Genomic DNA, 23,104 nt, shown 5'->3' with positions numbered 1-23,104 from the left:
TTTTTTATTTTTTTTTTTTTTAAACAATGTGTCCTTATTATCGAAAAATCTATATTCTCTAAAGCTAAATCAGTAGTTCTGACGGAGCAGGTCTGGTGCCGGACTGGCACCGTAGAGGTTTTTTGTAACAGTGGGCACTAAATGCACACTACCAGGTCTTTCTCTTGTGTTATTACTTGACTATTTTCACACAGCACACTTTTAAGGGGAATTTGTATCATAAGCTTTGGAACACGCTCTTGCCGTGTGCTTTGGATGAAGAGATTATGGTTGCCCACTAACGCTGATCATAAGTCTGTTTCCTTCAGGTGGTTCAAAACCATAATTCAGACTTTTTCAGAATGCAGTTAATGAGTTAAAACTGGAGTCTGGACGTGAGGCTGTCTGAGGCAGCAATACCACCCTCGCTCCCAGTGCGCAAGAGTGGTGTAATGATGCCGCGATGAGTTACTGGGTGAAAATGTTAGCAATACACTGCCAGTGAAGTCCAGATCCAGCCAGGTTTTATGATACTGAAGTGAGAAAAATGTCAGACGAACTGAACTCGGATCAGTGCTGAGAAGGCAACTTTAACTTAAACCATCTTCACAAAAAAAGGGAACAAGATTCTGAGCATTGGCTGCTTTCCTCTCCCCTCGCTTACTCTAAATCTAAAGCTGTTATTAATGTTTAATAAAGAATTTGAATTTATCTGAAAAGGTTTTTTTTTTTTTTTTAAGGAGAAGATTCTACAAGACCATTTTGATCTGAGAGCATCACTCACACTATGAATATTAGTGACTTGATCCACTCTTTTAGTGACTGTACAGAGAAAGCAAGCAGAGTTTGTATTAACATGGCCAGTTATTTATTCCTAATTGGTGACCTGTAACCCGACTGGATCAGTGTGTACTGTAATCCCTCTTTCCTAAAGCAAATTAAATGTTTTTGAAACAAATATGATTGTGACTCTTTGTTTCTGTTAAAATGGGATGGGTGTGGATAAATTGGATGATGCAGTGCAGACACCCAGCATCTTATGCTGTGACTCTGTGGGGAATAATATAATTGTATAATTGATTGTAGCTTTAAGAAAAGATTTTGACACAGGACCCCACAAGAAAGCCCCCAGACCAAACCCAAAGGTCTCTTAAAACACATACAGTTTAAATTACACAATATTGTAAAATGTTGCATACTGAAATTAAAAACTATTATACACAGTCACCTTGCAGCCTGCTTTGCTGAGTCAGTATTCTAGCCTTGTTATCAGCGATAATAATACAATAATTGTTTTAATTATTGTGTTGCAGTAGAAGCACATTGTACCTGAAATAATGTACAATTAAACAAAAACTGAGGAGGGATATTCAGTGAATATTGGGGACTATTTAGTTGCACCTAAAAAAGGATTTACGTTAAAAATGTTTAACAAAACATTAAAATATATTTGTATGACTTTGTAATACTTCGATGCTACAAGATGCAATTGTCAATTTGTTCAATTGTGTCTTTTCTTAGTTTCTTTCAGGCTACGTTTGACTTCATAACGTTCATCTTGAATGACTCGACGCCGTCAATGACGCGCTTTTTTTTTGTCTGCGTCACTTCCGACGCAGGCGCAAAATACCATTTTCCGTCGCGTGTGCGGCCTCTCTTCCTCTACCGCCATCATGGGTCGCATGCACGCTCCCGGGTGAGCTCTCGTTTCACGATTTTAAGTTAAAATATTGTGTCGATAGATTGGTTTTGGTGGCACCAAATCGCATGTAAACATGTTATGGATGTCTGAGGAGCATTTAGAGCGATTTAATCCAGTTTATAAACCAGAAAATAACTTGTATATACGGACCCGCATATCGACATCCATCGCTGAGGCTAGCTAGCTAGCTTACTCAAGCTAACGGCGCTGGCAGCGCACCACGATTCTGCTGCTTGACTTTGTCTTCCATGTTGGACAGTAATACACAGTACTATATTACACATTCACCGACGAAATGCAGGTTTATTTACGCGTGAAATTGAACATATTAAACTAAAGCATTACACTTTTAAATTCCCAACAGTCTAACACGAGTAAGTAGCTAAAGCTAACGTTAGCCCAGCCATCAACCTTCACCAGGCTCGCAGATAAGCTAGCTAATGTTACTAGAACCTTTTTAACATGCATTTAATGTTTGCTTTTACGTTTCTCCGTCTCGCTGCCAATGTCTCTTAACTAAACCTGCGTTTATTTCTTACAGAAAGGGCTTGTCCCAGTCAGCTCTGCCTTACAGGCGCAGTGTTCCCACTGTAAGTAACGTTAACAGAAATCATGGTCATTATCTATCGACGTGTTTCTGGACTGCTTTGATCAGTTGGTTAATCATTTAAACATCACTTGCAGTGGCTGAAGCTCACATCTGATGATGTCAAAGAGCAGATCTTCAAGCTGGCCAAAAAAGGCCTGACCCCCTCTCAGATCGGTAAGTTTGTCTTTAGAGAGATTCTAGTTCTAGAAATTTACTAATGTGTTACAAAGTTATTGAATTGCTTGACAGAGTATGTGAACACCAACTGTTCTTGATATGCAGCACGGTGCTTATAACAGTATGTATAGTTCTATTAAAACAGATTTAAATGAGTGAGCTGTAGTTGAGTATGTGGTTATTTTTAGAATAGGTATATTTGTACCTTATATACAACTTGCCTTTACACAGCTGTTCAATTTGCAACAGAATTGCAGCATAATGGTTTTCTTTTAACAAAATCATACATAATGTGAAACGGCTTTTCCAAAAGTTGTCCATTGCTATTGGCTAATGTAAGCAGTGAAATTGACTAATTCAACAGATGGGAGCATTGTTTCACAGATGCTGTAGATCAAATGTCACGAGTCTAGATTCATTTTAGGTTTGAGAACTCTACTGTTGTCGACATTAACAAATCAACCATGCCTCTGTTATAGGCATGTTCTATATCCAACAGTGGCGGGCCGTGCATTTTATACCTGGGCCTTCACTGCTGTCCTGCAGCTGAAACACAGCTACGGTTATTATGTTTTGTGTAAAAATTAAGCTCAACACCTATAGATCCACTAACTGCAGAGAGTGCGTCTCCTCTCTGCTGTGACTGCAGCGCGAGGCTTCTGTGAGAGTACCCGCCTGTGAGTGCTTTGGGGCGGCTCACGGCAGCACCCGCTGCTCGTTCACGACAGTGCAGAACGTACGTGCTTCAACGTCAAAACACCAGAAAAGTCTCCAACAACACCAGAAAAAAGTCGCTAGATTTGTCGCTACTAGCTTTTGACCAAAAAATTCGCCATGGGGGTTTGGAAAGTCGCCAGATTTAGTGAGCAAGTTGCCAACACTGGCACCGGCTAAATATGTCCCCAGAGCAACATTGGACGTAACAATAGTTCCTAACCAAACACAAATCTTCATAAAAACAAGTTGTACAAATAATAATATATAAACAAGCATATTAAAGCTACTGCAGATTTAAAAACAAACGCATTTAACTTACCAGAGCTGCTGTTCACTATTTAAAGACAAAGTGCATCCTCCTTTCTTTGTTAATAGACTTTAATCCCACGGTTGTTCAGTACATCCGTGCGTTTTAGTTCCAGTAAGAAGTCCTCAATTCCTGGACACCAGTGAAGACAGTCGAGCTTCCCCAGTTGTATTTCTTGAATACGTTTTAATGCTGAAAATGTCCGCTCGGCAGAGGCAGCAGATATTGGGATTGTCACCGCCCAACATGTCAGGCTAGCCCACTGACCAATCACGTATGGCTAGCAGGCTCTGGCACGTCAAAGAATACGCCCAACATGTCAAACTAAAGATCTGATTGGTTGAAGAATATGACAATCAACAATATCGTCCCCATTCACTTAAACTGCACATGGATGCACTTGTGAGTCTGCAGGCCTCGGCCTCTCTTCTTACCTAGAGACACAGAGGTGAAATCTGATTGGATAAAAGCTCTACTTAAAACAAGCTGCACTGGAAGCAGAGCAACTGAGGAAGACAGTAGCTGTGCAATGAGAAAAATATTATTATAAATTATAATACATGTAGTGTATTTAAGAAAAATTATAAAATAGCTATAACTTTGTGATTATGTTTAGGCCAGCAGAGAAGGCCCCGATGGCCCACCACTGATATCCAAATAGGGCTAATATTTGAGTGTTTAACTAATATATAATTAATAGTATTAACTGTCCACACTTAGTGACAGTCAAAGAATGGGTATTTAGGGTGTAACATCTTTCCCCATCAATATCTTTAGTGGACTCGTTAAGGCGCACCGTTTTTAAATTTTATATCATGATTTCATACAATTGCAACTCATCATGGACATATAGGTTAGTTCTGAATCTTTAGAACACAATGTAAGTTGACATTGATTTGATGAGAGCAGGGAGACTTTACTGTCGGTCTGTACACAGTTGAGTACATCGAGGAACAGACGCGTTTCTTCTGGTGCAAAACAAATGATGCAACATTCAGACTGCACTGTCGGGTGAAAACAACAAAATGAGAAAACAAGATGCAAACATTTAGTGCAATAATATAAAATATATTTTATCTCGGCATTTAAACTTTCATTGGCCTTTTGTAGAGTAAAACAAATTGAATTATTACAATGAAACGTCCCACTTAAGAAACGAAACCTGTTCAACAGTCGTGTCAGAGCGGTTTACACTACAGGATGGGATCATCTTTAGGTTTAAGATTTAAGTGATTTATAACTATACAGAGATTGATTCATGTGATCTGTTTATTAAAAAAAAAGTATTTGCATTAAAAGATGCACAACTCATTGTCCTGCTCTTCTCTTTATTGAGACTAGTGATATTTCTGTTGTGCTAGAAAACATTTGGAGGTAAATTAACAGAGTGGCTACTTGGTGCCACATCTGCCAGTCCCCTTCACACAATTACACTAAACATATTTTAGGTGTTATTTCCTGCAAATGTACATTTTATGAATTGGGCTAACTGCCTTTCTGGAGTAACATTTTTTTGGAGTCATTATAACCGTACGTATGGTTTGATCACATTTCTTACCTAATTTCTGTTTTAATGGAGCTTTAATGTTTGCAAATCTAGTTTACCAGCATCCACGAGAAATCCCTTTTGCTTTAGAAACATTCTCGCACATCAGTTCGGTTAGTTTAGATGAAGTAAATAAACTAAGTTTGTCTATTGACCGTGACGGATGAATAAAGCTAACAGAATATGAGCAACATACACTGTCCAAGTTTTAAGCCTGTTTGTCACCTTGTTCAGGTGTGATTCTGAGGGACTCCCATGGTGTGGCCCAAGTACGTTTCGTCACTGGCAACAAGATCCTGAGGATCCTTAAGACCAAGGGTCTGGCCCCGGACCTGCCTGAGGATCTCTACCACCTCATCAAGAAGGCTGTGGCAATCAGGAAGCATCTGGAGAGAAACAGAAAGGTAAAACAAGGCCCCAAAACCTACCCACACCAAAATAATGAGACCAATGACGGTCATTCGCAGCACGTTTTAAGAGGCATCTGGTGTAGTGTGCTTCTGTTTCCTGAAGGCCTGGAAAGTCTGCTTTCTATGTCTCTATATAACACCCATATGCTGAGTGAGTGGGTTACAAAACATTAACTTGTCATTTGGAAATGCCACCAAATGTTTTGCTCACATAAAACTTAAGACAAGCAAGGTGTTTAGAGAGGTATTAGGATTGAGTAGACTATTACAATTTGTTTCATCAGAATGCATATCTTGAATTTAACATTTGTTTCATGAATTTTGGCTTTTTTTATGACATTATGTAAACAAATTAAAATGATCAGAGAATAAGATGTAAAGGAAACCAAAGCTGTACTATAGGTAAATGCAGTTACTGGTGTTTTCATGGCTGGATGCACATATTCGGTAATACATGTGTTACACTTCAAACCCATAACATGTTTTTACTATACTTGCAGGACAGGGATGCCAAGTTCCGCCTGATTCTCACTGAGAGCAGGATCCACAGGCTGGCCCGCTACTACAAGACCAAGAGAGTACTGGCCCCCAACTGGAAGTAGTACGTATTGGTTCTGCTTTGGGAGGCTTTCCTTGTTGCTTTTATTTTTCACTTCCATTTTGTTAACAATTAAAAATGACTACAAAGTTAACCTCAATGATGTCATAGACTTGCTACTAACATAGGCTATTTGCATTAAAAGATGCACAAATCATTGTCCTGCTCTTCTCTTTATTGAGAGTAGTGATATTTCTGTTGTGCTAGAAAACATTTGGAGGTAAATTAACAGAGTGGCTACTTGGTGCCACATCTGCCAGTCCCCTTCACACAATTACACTAAACATATTTTAGGTGTTATTTCCTGCAAATGTACATTTTATGAATTGGGCTAACTGCCTTTCTGGAGTATTTGTTTATAGTAACGGCAGAAACAAAACACTTGATATTGACTGTATTTTTCCTCACAGTGTGAACTAGTCCTACGTTGTTTATCTAAAGGAGTGCTCCCTCTAACGCTGTGTTTTCTTTGTCTACAGCGAGTCCTCTACAGCTTCTGCTCTGGTGGCATAATCGCAACACTTTTTTGGATTAATAAAAAGATTTAAATTGGAAATGTTTCTGTTGTCTTTCTTTAAATTGTCAAGTGTTGAGATCTTGTTTTTTGAAAGATTAAAATATATATAAATATATTAGATGGTGTTGTGATAAAGCAGACGTTTTCTGTATATGAGAATGTAAACCAAGTGATTGACTGAAAGTGAAACTGCACCTTTTTGAAGTACAATTTGCTTTTGAGTCTCAAAAAACTCCCGACCTTTTCACTTTTAGCACTTTATTTACATTAAATGAACGGTAGAGGCTATTTACAGGGATTTCCTGCCGGTGGGGAAAATTACTAGGCATTTTCCACGCGTCACACGTTCGCTTACGTTACGTGACCCGAAGGAGTAGTTTATTACGTGAGGGGCGGGGCTGTGCGGTGAGCGACAGCGACGTGCTCCAACCACAGCTCTTCGCGCTACGTCACGTTTTTACGTTAAAAGGGACTGGTGTTGTAATCTCGAGACATTACGCTCTACTACTACAACAACGCAGACAACCACACAGACTGAGAGACATGGAGAAAATACACCGGAGTGTTTGACGAAGGAGATCCGAAAATGGCGCACACTTGCCGGACAATGAAGCGACAGCACATCGACGCATATCGGTCACCGACTAATACGCGAAATCTGTTGGTTTTCGACGAGGAATACCAGAATACGTGAGGATTTTTTTTTTATTGTTGGTCCAAGAAGAAGTAAAGATGGCTACGCTTGTTGGTTCCGAGAAGGGTTCTGAACGAACCGCGATGGAGAGGTTCGGTAGCGGAGGTATGGCGCTCCTGCCGTGGACTAAACAGATGCTCACTGTGCTGTGGGAACAGCTACGACTGCTGGTTCAGGTCATATACTACACCTTCGTGTCCGGTAAGAACAGCACATTAGTGGGAGTAGAAACTTTGTCAGTCATCCCAACCCCCTCGTAACCTTTGTGACTTCATGGTTTACCGGAAAGTCCAGAGACCGTTGAGTCGATACTTTACTTTTTAATTAATATAAAATCCTATTTAACTCTACACCGTTAATTCACAATACAACGCCATCACAATGACCTGTATGGAGTCCAATTAGGAGTTTGTTTTCAGAAACATTATCTAGTTTTTGTTGTGTTTACGTCCTAATTTAGCTGTTGTACTTACTATGTTATCACAGTATTAATCCCTGTAAAGTCCATGTGGTACTACAGTGAGTTTTATATTTTTATGTTATGAATCATAAAGCACTGTCGAAGCAGATTTATCTTTTAAAAGTGCCATCTGGGACTTCTACCTACAGTTATATATTTATACCCAGCCCTATGATGTTTCTATTATTATGCTGTTATTTAATCAAGGGTATTATTTTATACCAGGAAACAAAGAAGCACCATTATTTTGTTAGAGATGGAAGATCATAATTCAACTGAAATCATTCTATTTTGAATTTCGATCCACTGTTAACGGTTTTTTTCTCCCGCCTGTCCAGTTTTCCAGATGTTCCGGTTTGAGGTCCACGTGAGAATCACAGACGAGACGGGTCAACACATGCAGCACATGACCACGGCGGCGAGCCCGACAGATGCCTTCCTGTTCTCCTCGTTGTTCGACGGCGACGTCGGCGGTTCGAACCCCCTCTCTACCTTCTGCGCCGACGTGGGCGACTCCGCCGCCGAGGCCCTGCTGTCCACGCTGCGCGCCGACGACCTGTGCCGCGGATTAGTGGACGATTTTGTGTCCGGCAAAGACGACGGCCTCTTTCTGGGACACCAGTCCAGCTGGAAAATGGGCTTCCCCGGCGACTGGAACATCTTCGTGTCGAGCGGCGACAGCTCCGGTTCAAGCGACGGCTGCCATAAAACCAGTGAAAAAGGCTTCAAGCAGGAAACTTCAGAAGAGGAGAGAACTTTCCTCTGGAGCAGCGAAGAAGACCAGAACGTAGTCGAATTTGACAGTGAGGAAAGTAAGGCGCTCTGGGAGTCCCTGTCGAAATCCAGTGATCCTTACAACCCCTTCTTTTTCTCTGCCTGCATTTCAACAAACACTAATATGGGAAGAAGTAAAGGCAAAGCGACGGAGAGCGACGCCGACCTCGTGTCGGTGAGGAAGGCCGGCGAGGAGATGTTGGGGCCCCAGGGCCTGAATGTCTGGGTCAGCCGCTCTGACAGCGAGAGCAGCTGGAGCAGCTGGGCCAGTTCGGAGGGGTCGAGTCCCGACATGGACGAGGAGAGCGAGAGGCTCCTGGAGTTCTTCAGCAGCCCCGACGACCCCTACAACCCCATGTGCTTCACCGCCTGCACCTTCGGCAGCGCGTCACCTCAAACCACCACCACGGCCTCCAAACAGCCGGCCTCGCTTCCTGCACCTCCCTCCAGGTCGGACACGGAGGAGAAGGAGAGCAGCGTCCCTCCTTCATCCGAGGACGATGAAGAAGAGCGGCAGCTGTGGAAATCTCTCGGCCAAAAGGATGACCCGTACCACCCTCTCAACTTCCAGGCCTGCCTGCAGAGCTCCTCGGCAATGCCGCCGCCGTCTGAGGATCCGGAAGACCTCGATGTCCACCACACACAAGCTCCACCCACGAAGGGAAAGAAATGTGAAAAAGAGTCCAAAAAATCACCCAGAGCCACCAAGCCCTCGCTAACACCGAGGAAGCTAAAGCATCACTCCCACCCAGACAAAACCCTGGTGCCCTGGAAGAGAACGGGACAAACACAGCAGTCACTGCCAGAGGAGACGAGGGAAAGCAAGACCAGCAGCACCCAGAAAAAGGTCATTACCTAATAATACCATGTAGTTAATCTAGCAGGCGGGATTAGATGGAGCTTTAAAGGAAACCCCGCTGGGATTTGAAGTGAAAAATAGTCTCCTCTGTAAATACTGCACAGCAAGTCAAGACAAAGGATTAAATAAGTATATCTATTCCACTTCGTACCGAGGTAGACAATGTCAAGGGAAAAACTACAGCTTTGCCTTCAGGTAGATGACAGTTTCACTGGAGTAGATACTGAGGAGCACATGGTCCCTCAGTTTAGGTTTCTACATTCATATCAAAGGAGTGTCCTGTGGTTAGATACGGTGCGAGTCACATACCGCACAGTGTGTTCAGCTGAGCTGTTGTTTGTCGTCGGTTAGCAACGCCGCCGGTCGCCATGACTAAGCCGTGTGTCACGTGACTCCGGCGAGTCAGCAGAGAGTTCGGCTTCAGCATTGGGCTAAATGTGAAGTTGCCACAGTGTTGCAAACAATTTGTCAAGAAACAGTCTGTGTCATCAGACTCAGGGGAGCAGGAAAACAGGCCATGGCCATATTCAGTCAGTGAGGGGTGGAAAGTACAGAGTTTAGGGTGTTTACACACACAGCTTAGCTCTGAGTGGTAATGACCATCTATCTGAAGTTTAGATACCCTTTTACTTACATTAGTTGCCGTTATAAACTCGCTAAAAGCACAAATGGACATCAGTATCATTTTAACAAAATGTACTCAATTTCTGTCTTCATCTCTTCTGGATTTCAGGTGCGATTTTCTCCTCAAGTCCACGTCCACGTCATGCGGACCTGGCTGTTCGCTCGCCAGGCGTCTCGTAAAGGACACTGGGAAGAAATGGCGCGAGACCGGGACCGCTTCCGGAGGCGGGTCCGGGAGACGGAGCAGGCCATCGGCTACTGCTTGGCCCCGCCCCACAGGGAGAGGGCGAGGGCGTATCTGGACGGTGCCTTGAAATAAACAAAAAAGTCCCAAACGCTGAATGTTTCCTTTCCTTTTCGGATGAGAACTCGTGATTGGTTGCAATGCAACAGTGATTTTTTTTAGGCCAATTAGGAATTTGATGTTAGGCCAAGTTTTTAATGTTCGGTGTTGAGTTGAACAGCCTTGTACCTCGGAAGGTTTTCTACATTTTGTGACTGTTGCACTGACTGACACTTTCTCATATTAACCTCAGCATTAACGTGTGGGATGTTGTTTTTGTACGCCTTATATACTGACCTAGTAATGTAACTTATTTATGCCCTATGGAGCTTGTTGTTTATTTTTTACCGTTGGTTTTAACTGTTTGTGTTTTTACGTGTGTGAACAAACCTCAGTGGTGAATCTAGAAGTAGAAGAAGATGATGTCGTAAGAACGCAGAGCTTCACAGTACAAAGTGTTTTGTTTAAGCATGACCTGTTGATATGAAGTTCTGCTTCCATTCTCGTTCAAATATTTTAGTTTTTGATATTTTTAAGTTTTGTCTCGTGTTTTCTTATTTGATGGAACATATTAGCAGTGTGGAGATGGATATCTTTATTATTATATTGACTGGAAAGATTCAAACACTTTGTCCGATGTGGCTCACTCAGCTTCTCGTGGTGACATCGTGCAGACAGAAAATATGTCAGAAAATAGCTCATTTGTCATTCGGTGTTTTGCCAAATCAATAAAGATTTGTTACACTGTATCACTGAGGGGGAGTTGTGCCTTTTATTTATTCTACTTCACATAAGACGGAATGTTAACCCAAAATCACTTCCTCTTCCTGTTTCTGAGTCGTGCTTGTGTATGTACTTTGAATTACTGGTCCGTCTGGTGCCTCCTGGCTTGAGCGTAACAGGGAAGTGGAGACAGTACACAATGTCCTGGAACGATGTAAACAACACACACACACACTGGGTCAAGTCTCTGCATGTGTGCAGTAGTGCACGTATCAGCTGTGAGAGCCTTTTGGAAGGACACACTCTTAGGAAATGTCCTTACGAAAGGCTGGAAAGGTGAGATGAAATCAATTCACAATCATATCTTCAGTTCTTGCAAAAACATCGTATGTGTATCGTTGATACTTTTGAAATCCTGCACACAACAGTCTCAACAACCACAATTTGCTGAAGCAGCAGAAACATCCTGAAAAGCCAGACGCGTTCCGAAAACAAAGTCAGTGAGTTGAACCTTTAACCTAAAAACAAAGCAGTTTGACCTCTCACCCAGTTTGACCTCTCACCCAGTGTGTTGGGAGGCTCTGGTAAAGGTTCACCTGTAATGAGACAAAGCTGACTGCATAACCTGCTTCCCTGTGCTGGTGCTTTATGCACATTGTGCTGAACCTTCAACGTAAACGACTAAATGGTGATTTGCAAATTTAATGACGTTACATTGAAACAGGGCTGGCCATACTTTAAAATGTTTGGGACATATATAAAAAGTCACGGACCAAACATCTGCTGCTCTCAAATTTAATTTGATTCAATTCAATACTTTTAAACTACGTGCCCATTTGAAATATATAATGTTTTGTGTATATTTGTATATTATTTAGATTTTTCTTGGCCTTAACCCCAATTTAAAAGATTACGCTGCAAATGTAAATGTAAAAAAGTAAGTTTAATATAAAGATCAGAACAGAAAGAAATATTGGTTTCCATACCAAGAGTTTAAGACACAGATGATTACACTGAATCTGTTTAAACTAGGATGTGCATACAGTGCAATTTATAAGATTTTTATTCTTATTCTTTAAAACCTACCTAATTTATTAACCTGCTGAATGCTGACATGTAGTCATTGATGTTAAAACATCAGGTATAAATAGTCTAGACATCTTTAATCTGCAACAAAACAAACACGTGTGTTCTGGGTTTTACATTAATTCATGCTGCCTCGTTAGTTTTCCTCCCTGTTATGTTTTTCTCAAATATTTAAGACCCAGTTAAAAGTCTGCTGTATGTAGAAATTATTAAAATACACATTGTTTTTTAAAACACAGCCCTGCCTCATGTTGAAGGCTCCTTCAAAGCTTCCTCCTCATGTACCTTGTGTCTCTCTCTCTCTCTCTCTCTCTCTCTCTCTCTCTCTCTCTCTCTCTCTCTCTCTCTCTCTCTCTCCCCTCCAGACACACACACACACACAGGAGCTTATAATTTCCCAGAGGGACGTGAGTCTCCGTGCAGACTAACTGCTGTAAGGCTGTCGTAAGACAAGGGTTAAAAACACCAAGTATGATGAAATGACTTTCCAGAGGGCTGAAATCAATTAGCCCCCCCCCCCACACACACACACACACACACATACACACACACACAGAGCATGGTGCAAAGGTGAGCAATTGCTGACACTGTCGCTGTGTCAACCCAGCGGTGGGTCTTTTTCTCCTCCCTCCCTCATGTTGTGCACGTAATTGATCTCCTGCTGTTGTTGCACACAGAAAACATGAAGGTTCTTTAGAGAGGACGTTGGTTCAAAATTGAATCCAAGAACTCGTAATAACGAGTTTAGTTCACTGTTTTAATATGAATTACCTAAAACACCTTTTAGACATTTCCCAGCATCATGGGGGGTCTCTGTGGAACCACTCCAGCATGTCGCTCTTTCAGTTTTTCTCAGCGCCATGACAGATCTGAAGCCAGAGAACCATTTTCAAGGAACTGTAATCATTAAACTAAAAGTCTGAATCGTATTTAATTACACTGAGAATTGCTGCAACATCCAGACATTTAGCCAACCAATTGGCCCGAAGACCAGTCCAGAGTACGAACATGAAGCCAGCTGGAATAGAGGAAATACCATGTATTCAAAACAAACACAAATAATGCATTATATTTATTGTTAATAAGATAAGTGTCATGGTTTCTTCTTTCACACGTTCTAAACCCCTTTTAGGTACATGTGTGATTTGTGTGTAGCCTTTAGCCTTTCGCCTTTTCCAGGTCTAATAAGTGAACATTAAATTCATGGTGTTTGGTATCAAACCCTATTTGTTACTGATGTTTGTGGAGCTTTTTTCTTTTGCATCTTTAGTCGTGTACAGCCATCATAACATGCCTTCCATGATGCAACCTCCAGGAATCATTCCTGTCAAGCGTGTACATTTTCCAGATGCTTTGTCTTTGTTTCTGTGTTGTTGTTGTTTTTTAAAGCTGACCTGATGACATTAGCTGGAAGCTGAGACGTGAAATAACAAACTCTAATATCAGTTTTTCATTGCTGTGTGAGGACAAAGGGATGGCTGTTTTTTATTAGAATCCTGCTCAATGTCCATTTATCCTCCATTATCTTCTCCCTTCTCCCTCCTTTTGTTTCTTCGAACCCACTCCTCTCTCTGTGTCTTTGTCTCCGTCTCTCTCCTCCTCATCCTCTCACAGTATCATTAGCTCTGTGGCCTAGGCGACCCCGTCTCCAGGCAACCGGCGGGAGTGGCGAGGCGTCGAAAGGATTGCAGGTGATTGCAGCAGCGGCAGAATCAGCAGCAGCAGCAGCAGCAGAGGCAGTGGGTTTCCACACACACACACACACACACACACACACACACACACACACACACACACACGTGGTTGCCCCTCTCACTCGCCTGCCAGAGAAGGGTATCTCCTGGGTCACAATTAGCTGATGATGCAATCTACCAGCAGCTATTGTGTCTGACACCAACGCACACAGACGGACTGCATGAACTGCAGAAGGCAACAAAGCCCAAATTCCTGTTTATACAGTAGACTTAATGCGCAAAATACCAAAACCCACACCCCCCGTCTGCCTTTTAATGGTGTCGCTCTGTTCATTTATGGATTCTCCTTGTGACCTTTTCACCATTTAGGATCCACAGGGATTGATGCTTTCACTTAGATTCACCTGGTCTGGCCTCAGTGATTAACAAGTGGACTTCAGGGTCCACTGTGAGGCCTTCAAGGGGCTCCAGAAGCCCTCTGCAAATAAGGGACTGATTCACTTTAGGAGAGTGAATGAAAACAACAATTTAAAGGATATCATTCTGAACACCCCTAATATGCAACTCATACCCGTAATGATGAAACAGACACTATGAATAGTGTGTGACTAACACGAAGCAGTAAACACTTATTTCTTCCAACATGTGCTCATGAGGATTAGCATGTCTGACCAACAGCCACACAGGCTAAACACATTTACATGTGTCTCAGTGTACTTGTGTCGGTGGGTGAATTTGAATAGGTGCAGTGTGTCATTGAAACACGTCTCCTCTCTGGTACGTGACCTACGTGAGGCATCACACACACAATAGTGACTCATGAAGAGGCCACAGTAAGGGCGACGGTCAAACTGCAGGTGTATGAGATTAGATTAGATTCAAGAGAATTATTGTATCATGATTATAATCAAAGTGAAATGTGTCACTGACTAAAATCTAAACTGTTAATATGTCAAAGAATAACTGCTAGAGCATGTCCTTAAAACCCTGTAAATCCAAAATAAAGCAGTGTCAGTGTCAATATTCAGATCTTGCACATGAGTAAAAGCAACATTACTACAGTTGCAAATACTCTGTTAAAAGTAAATGTTCATTAAAAATCCTTCTGAAGTGAAGTTTTAGCATTAAAATATGTGCCGAAAGTAAAATAAAATAAAAGCCTATTTATGGTTCATATTGTATTTTTGGATAATCATTATTGATGCGTTAATGTGAACATCATTTCCATGTTTGCAGTTGGTCGAGCTGGAGCACCTTTGAATTACTTCATATACTGCCGGGTAACCTTTCCCCGCACATCAATAAAGAGTCTTATCTTATCCTTTAATAATTCATCATGATTCATTTGTTGATTATATTTTGTATTACTGATCTTAACATGCAAAGTAATAACTAAAGTCATCACTTCAATGCGGTGGCGTGTTTCGTGCGTTATTGAAGTGTTCTTCCGTCACACCACAGTGATAAACAGTCGATGAAAACACAGATAGATAGTTTTACTACCTTTGATCAGACTGCAGTTACTGATGAACACGTGGCTGGTGTTGGTGCGATTACCATGGCAGCAAAATACCCTCATTTACTGCATCAGCGTGTGAACTATTTGGAGCTTCCTTCCACACCCAGAGGACCATATTTGGACATCATGCGTCTCAGACAAGTCAAATAAAAACATGTAGACACTGAACTGTGCAGCTCTGCTGCCCCCATGTGGTCACAACCGACAACATCAAGGTGTTTAGTCGTTTGCTGTTCATTTGTATTCGTTATGGTGGAAACAGGAGGAGCAGCTCCAGTGAAAGCTTCTCCTCCTCCTGATTGTTTACATGTGTCTTCCTCCATCTGTCAGAGCTATAGGCTAGAAGCAGACAGCTGCTTGTTCAACAAGTGGAAACAGGGTTCCACGGACAAAATGATAAAAATACAAAAAGATATTAAATCAAAATGATTTGTATTATTTTATTATTTCTTCAACAGCCACAGATCTCCTGGTGACCAAGATGCATTGTGAAGTGATGGAGCTGATTTGACACTAACGTTCAATAAGCTTCAAACCTCTCTGTGTATGCCTCGATTATTGTGCTGAAAAAGAGGAAAACAACATTTAAATAAGGTCCTACAAAAGAGTGTACACGGGACAATCACCTTAGTTCAGCGGATTGAAACAGAACAACAACGACACTGTAATCCAATCCACTAAGCTGCTTTTGGGGGGATTCATCTCTGTGATCCGGCTGATGGACCATCTTCTGTCTTATTGAGGAACTGGGCTTCTGTTTGCAAAGCTCTACATTTAAGTTTCTGAACTCCCCGGGAGGCATTAAACCTGCTGTCCTTGTTGTCTTTCAGAAACTAAGAGTGGTGCATTCAGGAGTTTATGTAGTGGGGTTGTGAAAGTATTTCATCAGACTATAATGAGAGGTTTCTCAGCCCAGAGAGGAATGTGCGATCATCCTCTAAATTTAGCTTTCTTGTGACATCGCTGCAATGTTGAGATCGTGTGTCAGTCAGTGAGAGTAAACAAAATTCCTTCAGGATGACGTGCAACCCTCAGATCATCACTGGGACTGTAACTAAGTACTTTTACTCAAGTACTCCAAGTACTATTTAGGTAGATTTAATGCTACTTTATACTCCACTACACCTGAGAGAGAAATGTACTTTTTACTTCATTTATTTGTCAGCTGTAGTTACTAATGAACTTTGCAAGTTTAGAATTGACATAAATCCATTTGAATGTGTTCGTCCCCATTGTCCTGTCTCACATGAGCTGTTGATTCTCTTCCAAACTGTTCAGATAAGTTCATTTAAAGACTGAAATCAGATCAAGAGATCAAATGATCCAACATTTCTCTAAAAAGATTAGAGATTCATCCCAAATACTGATAGAAGTGTGTGCAGCAGAGCTGTTTTCTTCGTTCCTCTCCCATTAATCATCTCAGATTGATCCGGTTGTTGTGGACTAAACTACCCGACGTCGCTGTATGAGGAGGTTCAAAGAGCTGCACTGAGGGATACTTGTGCATTGATTAATCAGAATCAACAAGCTGATAGTGTCAAAATATTTGTGGTACAAGTTTTACTTTTGATACTTCATTTTGATAATAATACTTCTGTGCTTTTACTTTTACTTGTAATAGAGTATTTTAAATCATGGTATTGGGAGTTTTACTGCAGTATAAAGACCTAAGTACTTCCTCCACCACTGTCCATGCTGATGTTTTTCATCAAACAGCTTCATATCCATCGAATCCATGAAAGTGTTGAAGCTCAAAGGCCAGCAGACACCGGTTCAGTCCTCAGTCTTCACTGTGTGAACTCATTATGTTTCATTACGTTTAACACCACCAGCTGTGAATGAAGCCCCTTCTGTTCACCATCATTGAGACTCAGTATAGTGAATAATACATGTGAAAGGAAAGCTCACGAGTAACCGTTAGCCCACATCTTAGTCATTTTAACACGGAGACCCTTGTTGCTGCACCTTATTAAAAGCTCTCTCTGAATAATTTGCTCTGTATTTCATCTTTCCAAATCTTTGCAGTCAGTTTCACAGGAAGGAAATCCACCACATGCTCACTCGGAGAGCAATCTGGTGCAGCGAGTTTAGTTGTGCTTTGCCAAGACTGGAAGATATTGGCTGTGTGGCTCAACGCACTACAAAGGAACTCAGTGGCATTTGATTAATAGCGCTCAATAACTCAGATAATTCACTGACCTGGTTTTCTCTTTTCTGTCCACACACTGATGCACTTTGTTAGAAGTAGATCTCAGATAAACTCTTTGAAATGTGATCCATGAATTATCATCAGGAGCTGTGTGATTTGTGTTGAGTAGGCAACAGCTAACATCTCAGAACCTCTGCTCATCACCACACAACTGTCTGTATGATCGATACGACGACAGACAAATAGGTTCAATCCCACAGGCAGCTAAGAGAACTGACTTTAAACATGTGGACTTTACTGTCCACTGCAGTAAATCCTTTTTGTAAATGTTTGTAAGATACTCGGATGAAATAAAATCAGTGTACCATCAGTCCTGCATACTTTTGTTTCACAGCCGGCAGGAGGATGAATTGACATCTGTTGTCCACCGGAGGGAGACAGAGTAACATAGAAAATGTCTCAGATGGTTTGTAGTCTTCTGTGGAAGCTCCTGAAGAGGCTCAACTCGAGGATCTCTCACTTATAAGACGAATAAACAAAAGTTAAGACACTTAATATAACAATTTGAAAAGCATTTTTTCAGTTCACTGAGGCAGCTGCATACAGAAAACTCCACGTGTATCATTCTGACAATGAAACACTGATATTTGTGACAGAACATTCTGAACTCAAGTCTCACTCACGGGCTTTTTCTGGAGCTTTTGACCATATCCCACTGTCTTCTTCAGTGAAAGGAACTTGCTGAGGTCTCATCCCCTGATTTAAAGGCGGACATCTTTTTGTGACTTGATAATAAAATCACAGAAAGATCCAGAAACAGTAGGTGAACCGTGAACCAAGAATGAAAGCTCAACTCTGACGTTTGCCTCTGTACTCTCAATGTCTTTAAATGTGTATATCACAAGATTATTATGCTGACTGTCACCTTTATATTTAGACCTAGTATTCATTGTGTATTTCATGCACAGTCCAAGCAACAATTACCACATTACAGGTGCTGAAAGTGAGTTGATCAATATGTAAAACTCCCTAGAATTAAAGTCTTTACTGGTGCAGGAATGTCTCTGTCTCTCTGATTGATGTTTGGAATCTGAAACCCACCCGTCTCCTTCACGTGATACATTTGAGTTTGTTTTTTGGTGAAGCTCCATCCGGCCTGCAGGCTGCTTACAAAAGTCACAAGCTGTGGGAAGGAGCCCACATCTGCATAAGACACAATGGGGCGGACGGTGCCAGACGTGTGCACAACTGAGCTGTGTGTGCATATGTTTGCCTCTGAATTTCTTCGCCACCTGAAGTTTTTTAGGGGAAAACGACCCTCAGAGTCTCCACCGAATCCCTAAAAGCTTTGGTCAACAGCAGAGAGGGAGGGAGAGAGACTGCAGATGAAGAATGATGTTGTTTCTGTGCACATTTGTCTTTGTATCTCTCTCTCTCTCTCTCTCTCTCTCTCTCTCTCTCTATCTGAAGGCTGTTTGCTGAGGGCCTGAAGCCAAACCGGTTTTTGTGTTATTGTTAAGTAAACAGCGGTTGGATTAGCCATGAATTCCTTCACCGTGATGTAGTAGTTCTGCGTGACACGGTGCTCCAACAAATAACGATTAAAAGATTTACACTGCTTCCCTTTGAGAGAATAAATTGGTGAGATCTGGGATGAAAGTGTTGAACTCATGAACCCATTTCATCAACGTCGCCAGAAAAATTGTAAACCGCTTTGTTTCCACAATACGGTGGATGCAAAATAATTATTATTTCAAAAATAATGACTGTTTTGTGCCGCTTGCTTTGCCGGATGGCTGGAGTTTGTGTGGTAATGAGCTGACAGGGATCTGGTGATCGGATGAATCAGAGGTAGATTAAAATGTGTGCAGGCTTTTTAAAATTCAATCATTTATTCATCTCCAAACTGTTTTTGATGAGCTAAACACACACACATATCATATGAGGTTCACACAACCTTGAATGTATTTTTCTGATTGGACTGCTTTAAGACCTGCTTGAAAGTATTTACCAAAGTATATATAGATAAGATACCACCAACGCTCACCGTGCTGCTGTTGAAACCAAAGCAGCGGAAGATATTTATGAAACACACATCACAATCACAAAGGCAAATTGTAGGGAACCGTCTCCTCCCCGCTGACTGAGACCTTCCAGAAAGATTTGCACAAATGAAATTCTGGCGTGCGCTTTGGATGCTTCCCTGCCAACAGCATTCAAAATGTAAAAAGGAAATCTGAACGGTGTCCAATGTGAAAGTGTTCCTTCCAGAGGACACGGCGACTCACTCACTCCTTCACTTTCAGTTCTACATCTGCAAAAACCAGCGTGACCGATAAGTACAATGTAGCAGCAGCAGTTTAGACCTGCACATGTCGCCTCCTGCAGGCAAGGGGAGATCTTCTGCTGCTGCAGGTTTAACATTTGTGCCTCCTGAAAGCAATGCCAGATAAAGAGTTTTCTGTTTCTATAGCTGATCTTTGTGTGAGATTTAAAGGTGTTACATGTAACGCTGTTGGCTAGAATAAAATAAATGATGAGCTTGTGGCTGTAAAACATTTCCATAAATAAATGTACTATCTATTCTAATTAAAATATGAACTGGACATAACATTATGGTTTTCAGGCACTTCATCAACAGACACCTGTTCAGAACTATTCTTCTGATTACGTGTCAGGACAGTGGTAACACTGATTGCCTGTGTCGCTGGCACAATTTCCAAATGCTGTTGTTAAAATCGCAGGATTTCTTGCCTTGTAGATGGCCATGTTACACTGGGAGCACGGGTCCAGAATTGAAGGTTGTACACTTTTGGTGTTTCATAAGTGGCTTTGGCTGAGCGTGGCATCTGGTGGCATAAAGCATAAAGGACAAGCTGGGCATGCTAATCTTCTTACTTTTGCTCTGACGGCACATAATGTCTGAGTTTAACATTGAAAATCCCACTTTCCATTGCCTCCACAGTCTCCTCTCAGTTCTACTTTTCAAATAATATTTATTTTTTTAACTCATCGACATGCTACATTCACCTCCCTGTGTCTTTTCTGATTTCTGTACTCAAAATGAGCCCCTGTAAGTTAAAGCAATACAAACAACATTTGAAACAATATCTATATATTAAAAGGACAAAACACATGTATTGCAAAAATGGTTTTAGTCACTGTTTCTTTAAGTTCAAGACTGAAGGACCTCAAAATGTCTCTGCAATGGTCTCAGACATTCCACAGCTTCATGAAGAATGCTTCCGTTCCTGTAGGCCTTCACTTGTTGGCATGAAAAATGCTGATCATAGATACCAATTTCGCCTCTGTTTTCAATTATATTTTCTGGGCTCTGTCACCTTTTTATTTCTCATGACTACTCTCAGGCCAAAAACCTGCCGATAGAGCAGGAAATGGAAAATGTTTCAGGCCCCTAACATACATCTATATTTCTGCCCCTTAGTTCTGTATAGAAGGAAGCCCCACACTGTTAAATCCTCCATCCTCCTCATCTCTGTTTGCTTTCTCTTTGTTTTCTCTTGTGTCTTTCAGCAGCTCCACACACACACACACACACACAAAGTAACAAGAAATTACACTGTCTGAACACAAGGACACGAGGACAAACACAGCTGACATGTCGACAGAACAACAAAAATGTCAACGTGACGGAACACAGCACAATACAATGCATGACCTGACAAATGAAATTCAACATGATTGAGACAACCCTAATCCAGGAAATGAAGTCAGAATGGAAGTGAGTGTGGCGATCAGAGAGAGATTGTATTTCTTTGAGTGAGTGTCTCTTATGTTGAAGGACAGAAAGAGAAAGAGAGACAGAATCCAGGACTTTTCTCTGTTTGGTTCATCAGACAGAAACTCTTATAAATTGATACTGTTGAACTATGTGCATATTGTTCATTCATCAACAGTGTGCATGAGCCTTCATATATACCTGTATATGTACCCACATACAATTTAAAGCTGCACTAATCAATGTTTTACATTAACAAAGGATCACTTAACTGTGTGTAGTGTGGAAGGTGCTGCTTGTATACAAACCCACAGAGTATCAGCCAGTTCTCCTCTGGCCTACGGAGCATTTTAGCATCTTTCAGTGACTTGTTTTGGTTTTTTCCGGCCGACAACTTTATTGTTTTGGTTCGCTGTTGATTCCAGATGCAGCCGGCTGCTGTTTTCAGTGAAACGACTCTGACAAGCCTCACTTTATGTTCAGCACCAAACAGCAGACAGACACCGTTAGCGACTAGCTGGTGACCATAATGGAGCTTTAAGTAGCTTAAGCGACATACATTTCCGAACTATTCTTAACTTTATAATTGGATAATGTGTTCATTTTGTTACAGTTTGTTTCTGCTGCCCCCAAGTGGCCACAAAACAGATTAATTAATGCAGCGCTAAGTATTCTTTTGTCTTGTAGTTATTCGTAAATGCCCAATCTGTTATTTGTTTTTTTGTGTTTTTTCATGTTATTAATTAAAATAATTGCATAATTGACAAGAAATTGAAGATAAAGAACTGCTTACAATTATTATTTACTGTAACAGCATATCAACAACATCAGAGAGCCATGACACATTATGTTTAGCTGTTGTCTAGTTTTAGTCTGTATTATAATATAAGGGCTGTCTATCAACTCAGAGTCATAGCATGTTCCAGTCCTGTGATCAACATGTTGTTTAAAGGTCCAGTGTGTATGATATAGTGACATCTAGTGGTGAGGATGCAGATTGCAACCAGCTGAACACCCCTCTGCTCACTCCTCCCTTTCCAAGCGTGTCGGAGAACGTGAAAATGCAAAAGGCTCCGTCTAGAGCCAGTGTTTGGTTTGTCCATTCTGGGCTACTGTAGAAACATGGCGGTGCAACACAGCAGCAAATTTAACACAGTGGCCAAATGGTGTAGAGAAAGAAAATAGTTCCTCCATGAAACTGCTCACAAGGTCTGTGGAGTATCTTGAGTAACCAGGTCATGAAAGAGACACTGCTGTTGAGTTTTTTTTACCAGCATTGAGAGAAGGCCGACATCTCTAAGGCCGAAATCTCAAACACTCACACCAAAACAATCTTGATTGATAAATAGCACGACAGTTAAGAAGGAAAATATGTATTTTAGATTTTGGGGTGAGCTGTCCCTTTAAGTAAGACACTTTTTAATGCATTTTTGTGTGCTTTTTTAAAGTGTTTTGGTTTTCAGATCTGCAGCATGTGTGTAAGTTCAGCGTCAGGACAGCAGGCACCTGAGCACACACACACACACACTCATTGTAGCTTTGATTTACTTATCCGTTAGCCAGTGATATCCTAACTTGGCTGGAAACGTCTCCATTGTTCTTTCTACTATGTGAGCACTTTTATCTTTCCACACAAATTCACTCCAAATGGTAGAACAATCCCCCCGGCTGTCAGCGGCGAGGCCGTGTGTGCCGACCTCTACGCTGCCTTCAGCCCCCTTTGCCCCGTCAGGAGTTTCTGCTGTTGATGTTGAGGTGCCTCCAAAACCGAGAGCTGCCAACTGTAAAACCAAACAAGGCAGAGAGGAAATCAAGCACATGCACACCAAAGTCACCAGATGTGAAGAATATGCTCACCTCTGGTAGAGAGTGCTTTGGATAAACGGTCAAATTGAGCCCGATGAAAGGGTTGTCGGAAAATCTTGCAGTCTTACCTGCTGGGGGGGGGGGGGGGGGGG

General features: G+C 41.6%; 2 protein-coding genes and 2 non-coding genes across 4 annotated transcripts; all 4 read left to right on the top strand.

Moving 5' to 3' along the window:
- Positions 1 to 1,615: 1,615 nt before the first annotated feature.
- Positions 1,616 to 6,581, top strand: rps13 (ribosomal protein S13). Its single transcript, XM_031868034.1, has 6 exons — positions 1,616 to 1,675; positions 2,223 to 2,271; positions 2,366 to 2,444; positions 5,252 to 5,421; positions 5,928 to 6,028; positions 6,505 to 6,581. Exons 1-6 carry the CDS (start codon positions 1,653 to 1,655, stop codon positions 6,536 to 6,538), a joined length of 456 nt encoding a protein of 151 aa, XP_031723894.1. The 5' UTR covers positions 1,616 to 1,652; the 3' UTR covers positions 6,539 to 6,581.
- LOC116396651 (small nucleolar RNA SNORA19) lies at positions 4,771 to 4,901 on the top strand. The gene has a single exon (XR_004213619.1). It is a non-coding gene; the product is annotated as a small nucleolar RNA SNORA19 (small nucleolar RNA).
- LOC116396647 (small nucleolar RNA SNORA19) lies at positions 6,171 to 6,301 on the top strand. Its single transcript, XR_004213618.1, has one exon. It is a non-coding gene; the product is annotated as a small nucleolar RNA SNORA19 (small nucleolar RNA).
- A 394-nt stretch (positions 6,582 to 6,975) lies between the features above and the next one.
- LOC116394732 (protein phosphatase 1, regulatory subunit 15B-like) lies at positions 6,976 to 10,985 on the top strand. Its single transcript, XM_031868021.1, has 3 exons — positions 6,976 to 7,437; positions 8,035 to 9,317; positions 10,063 to 10,985. Exons 1-3 carry the CDS (start codon positions 7,275 to 7,277, stop codon positions 10,270 to 10,272), a joined length of 1,656 nt encoding a protein of 551 aa, XP_031723881.1. The 5' UTR covers positions 6,976 to 7,274; the 3' UTR covers positions 10,273 to 10,985.
- The last annotated feature ends 12,119 nt before the right edge of the window (positions 10,986 to 23,104 follow it).

This window comes from Anarrhichthys ocellatus, unplaced genomic scaffold (genome assembly GCF_004355925.1).
Source record: "Anarrhichthys ocellatus isolate YVR2014 unplaced genomic scaffold, GSC_Weel_1.0 scaffold2, whole genome shotgun sequence".
Lineage (NCBI taxonomy): Eukaryota > Metazoa > Chordata > Actinopteri > Perciformes > Anarhichadidae > Anarrhichthys > Anarrhichthys ocellatus.
This window is presented reverse-complemented; position numbering and strand designations above follow the sequence as displayed.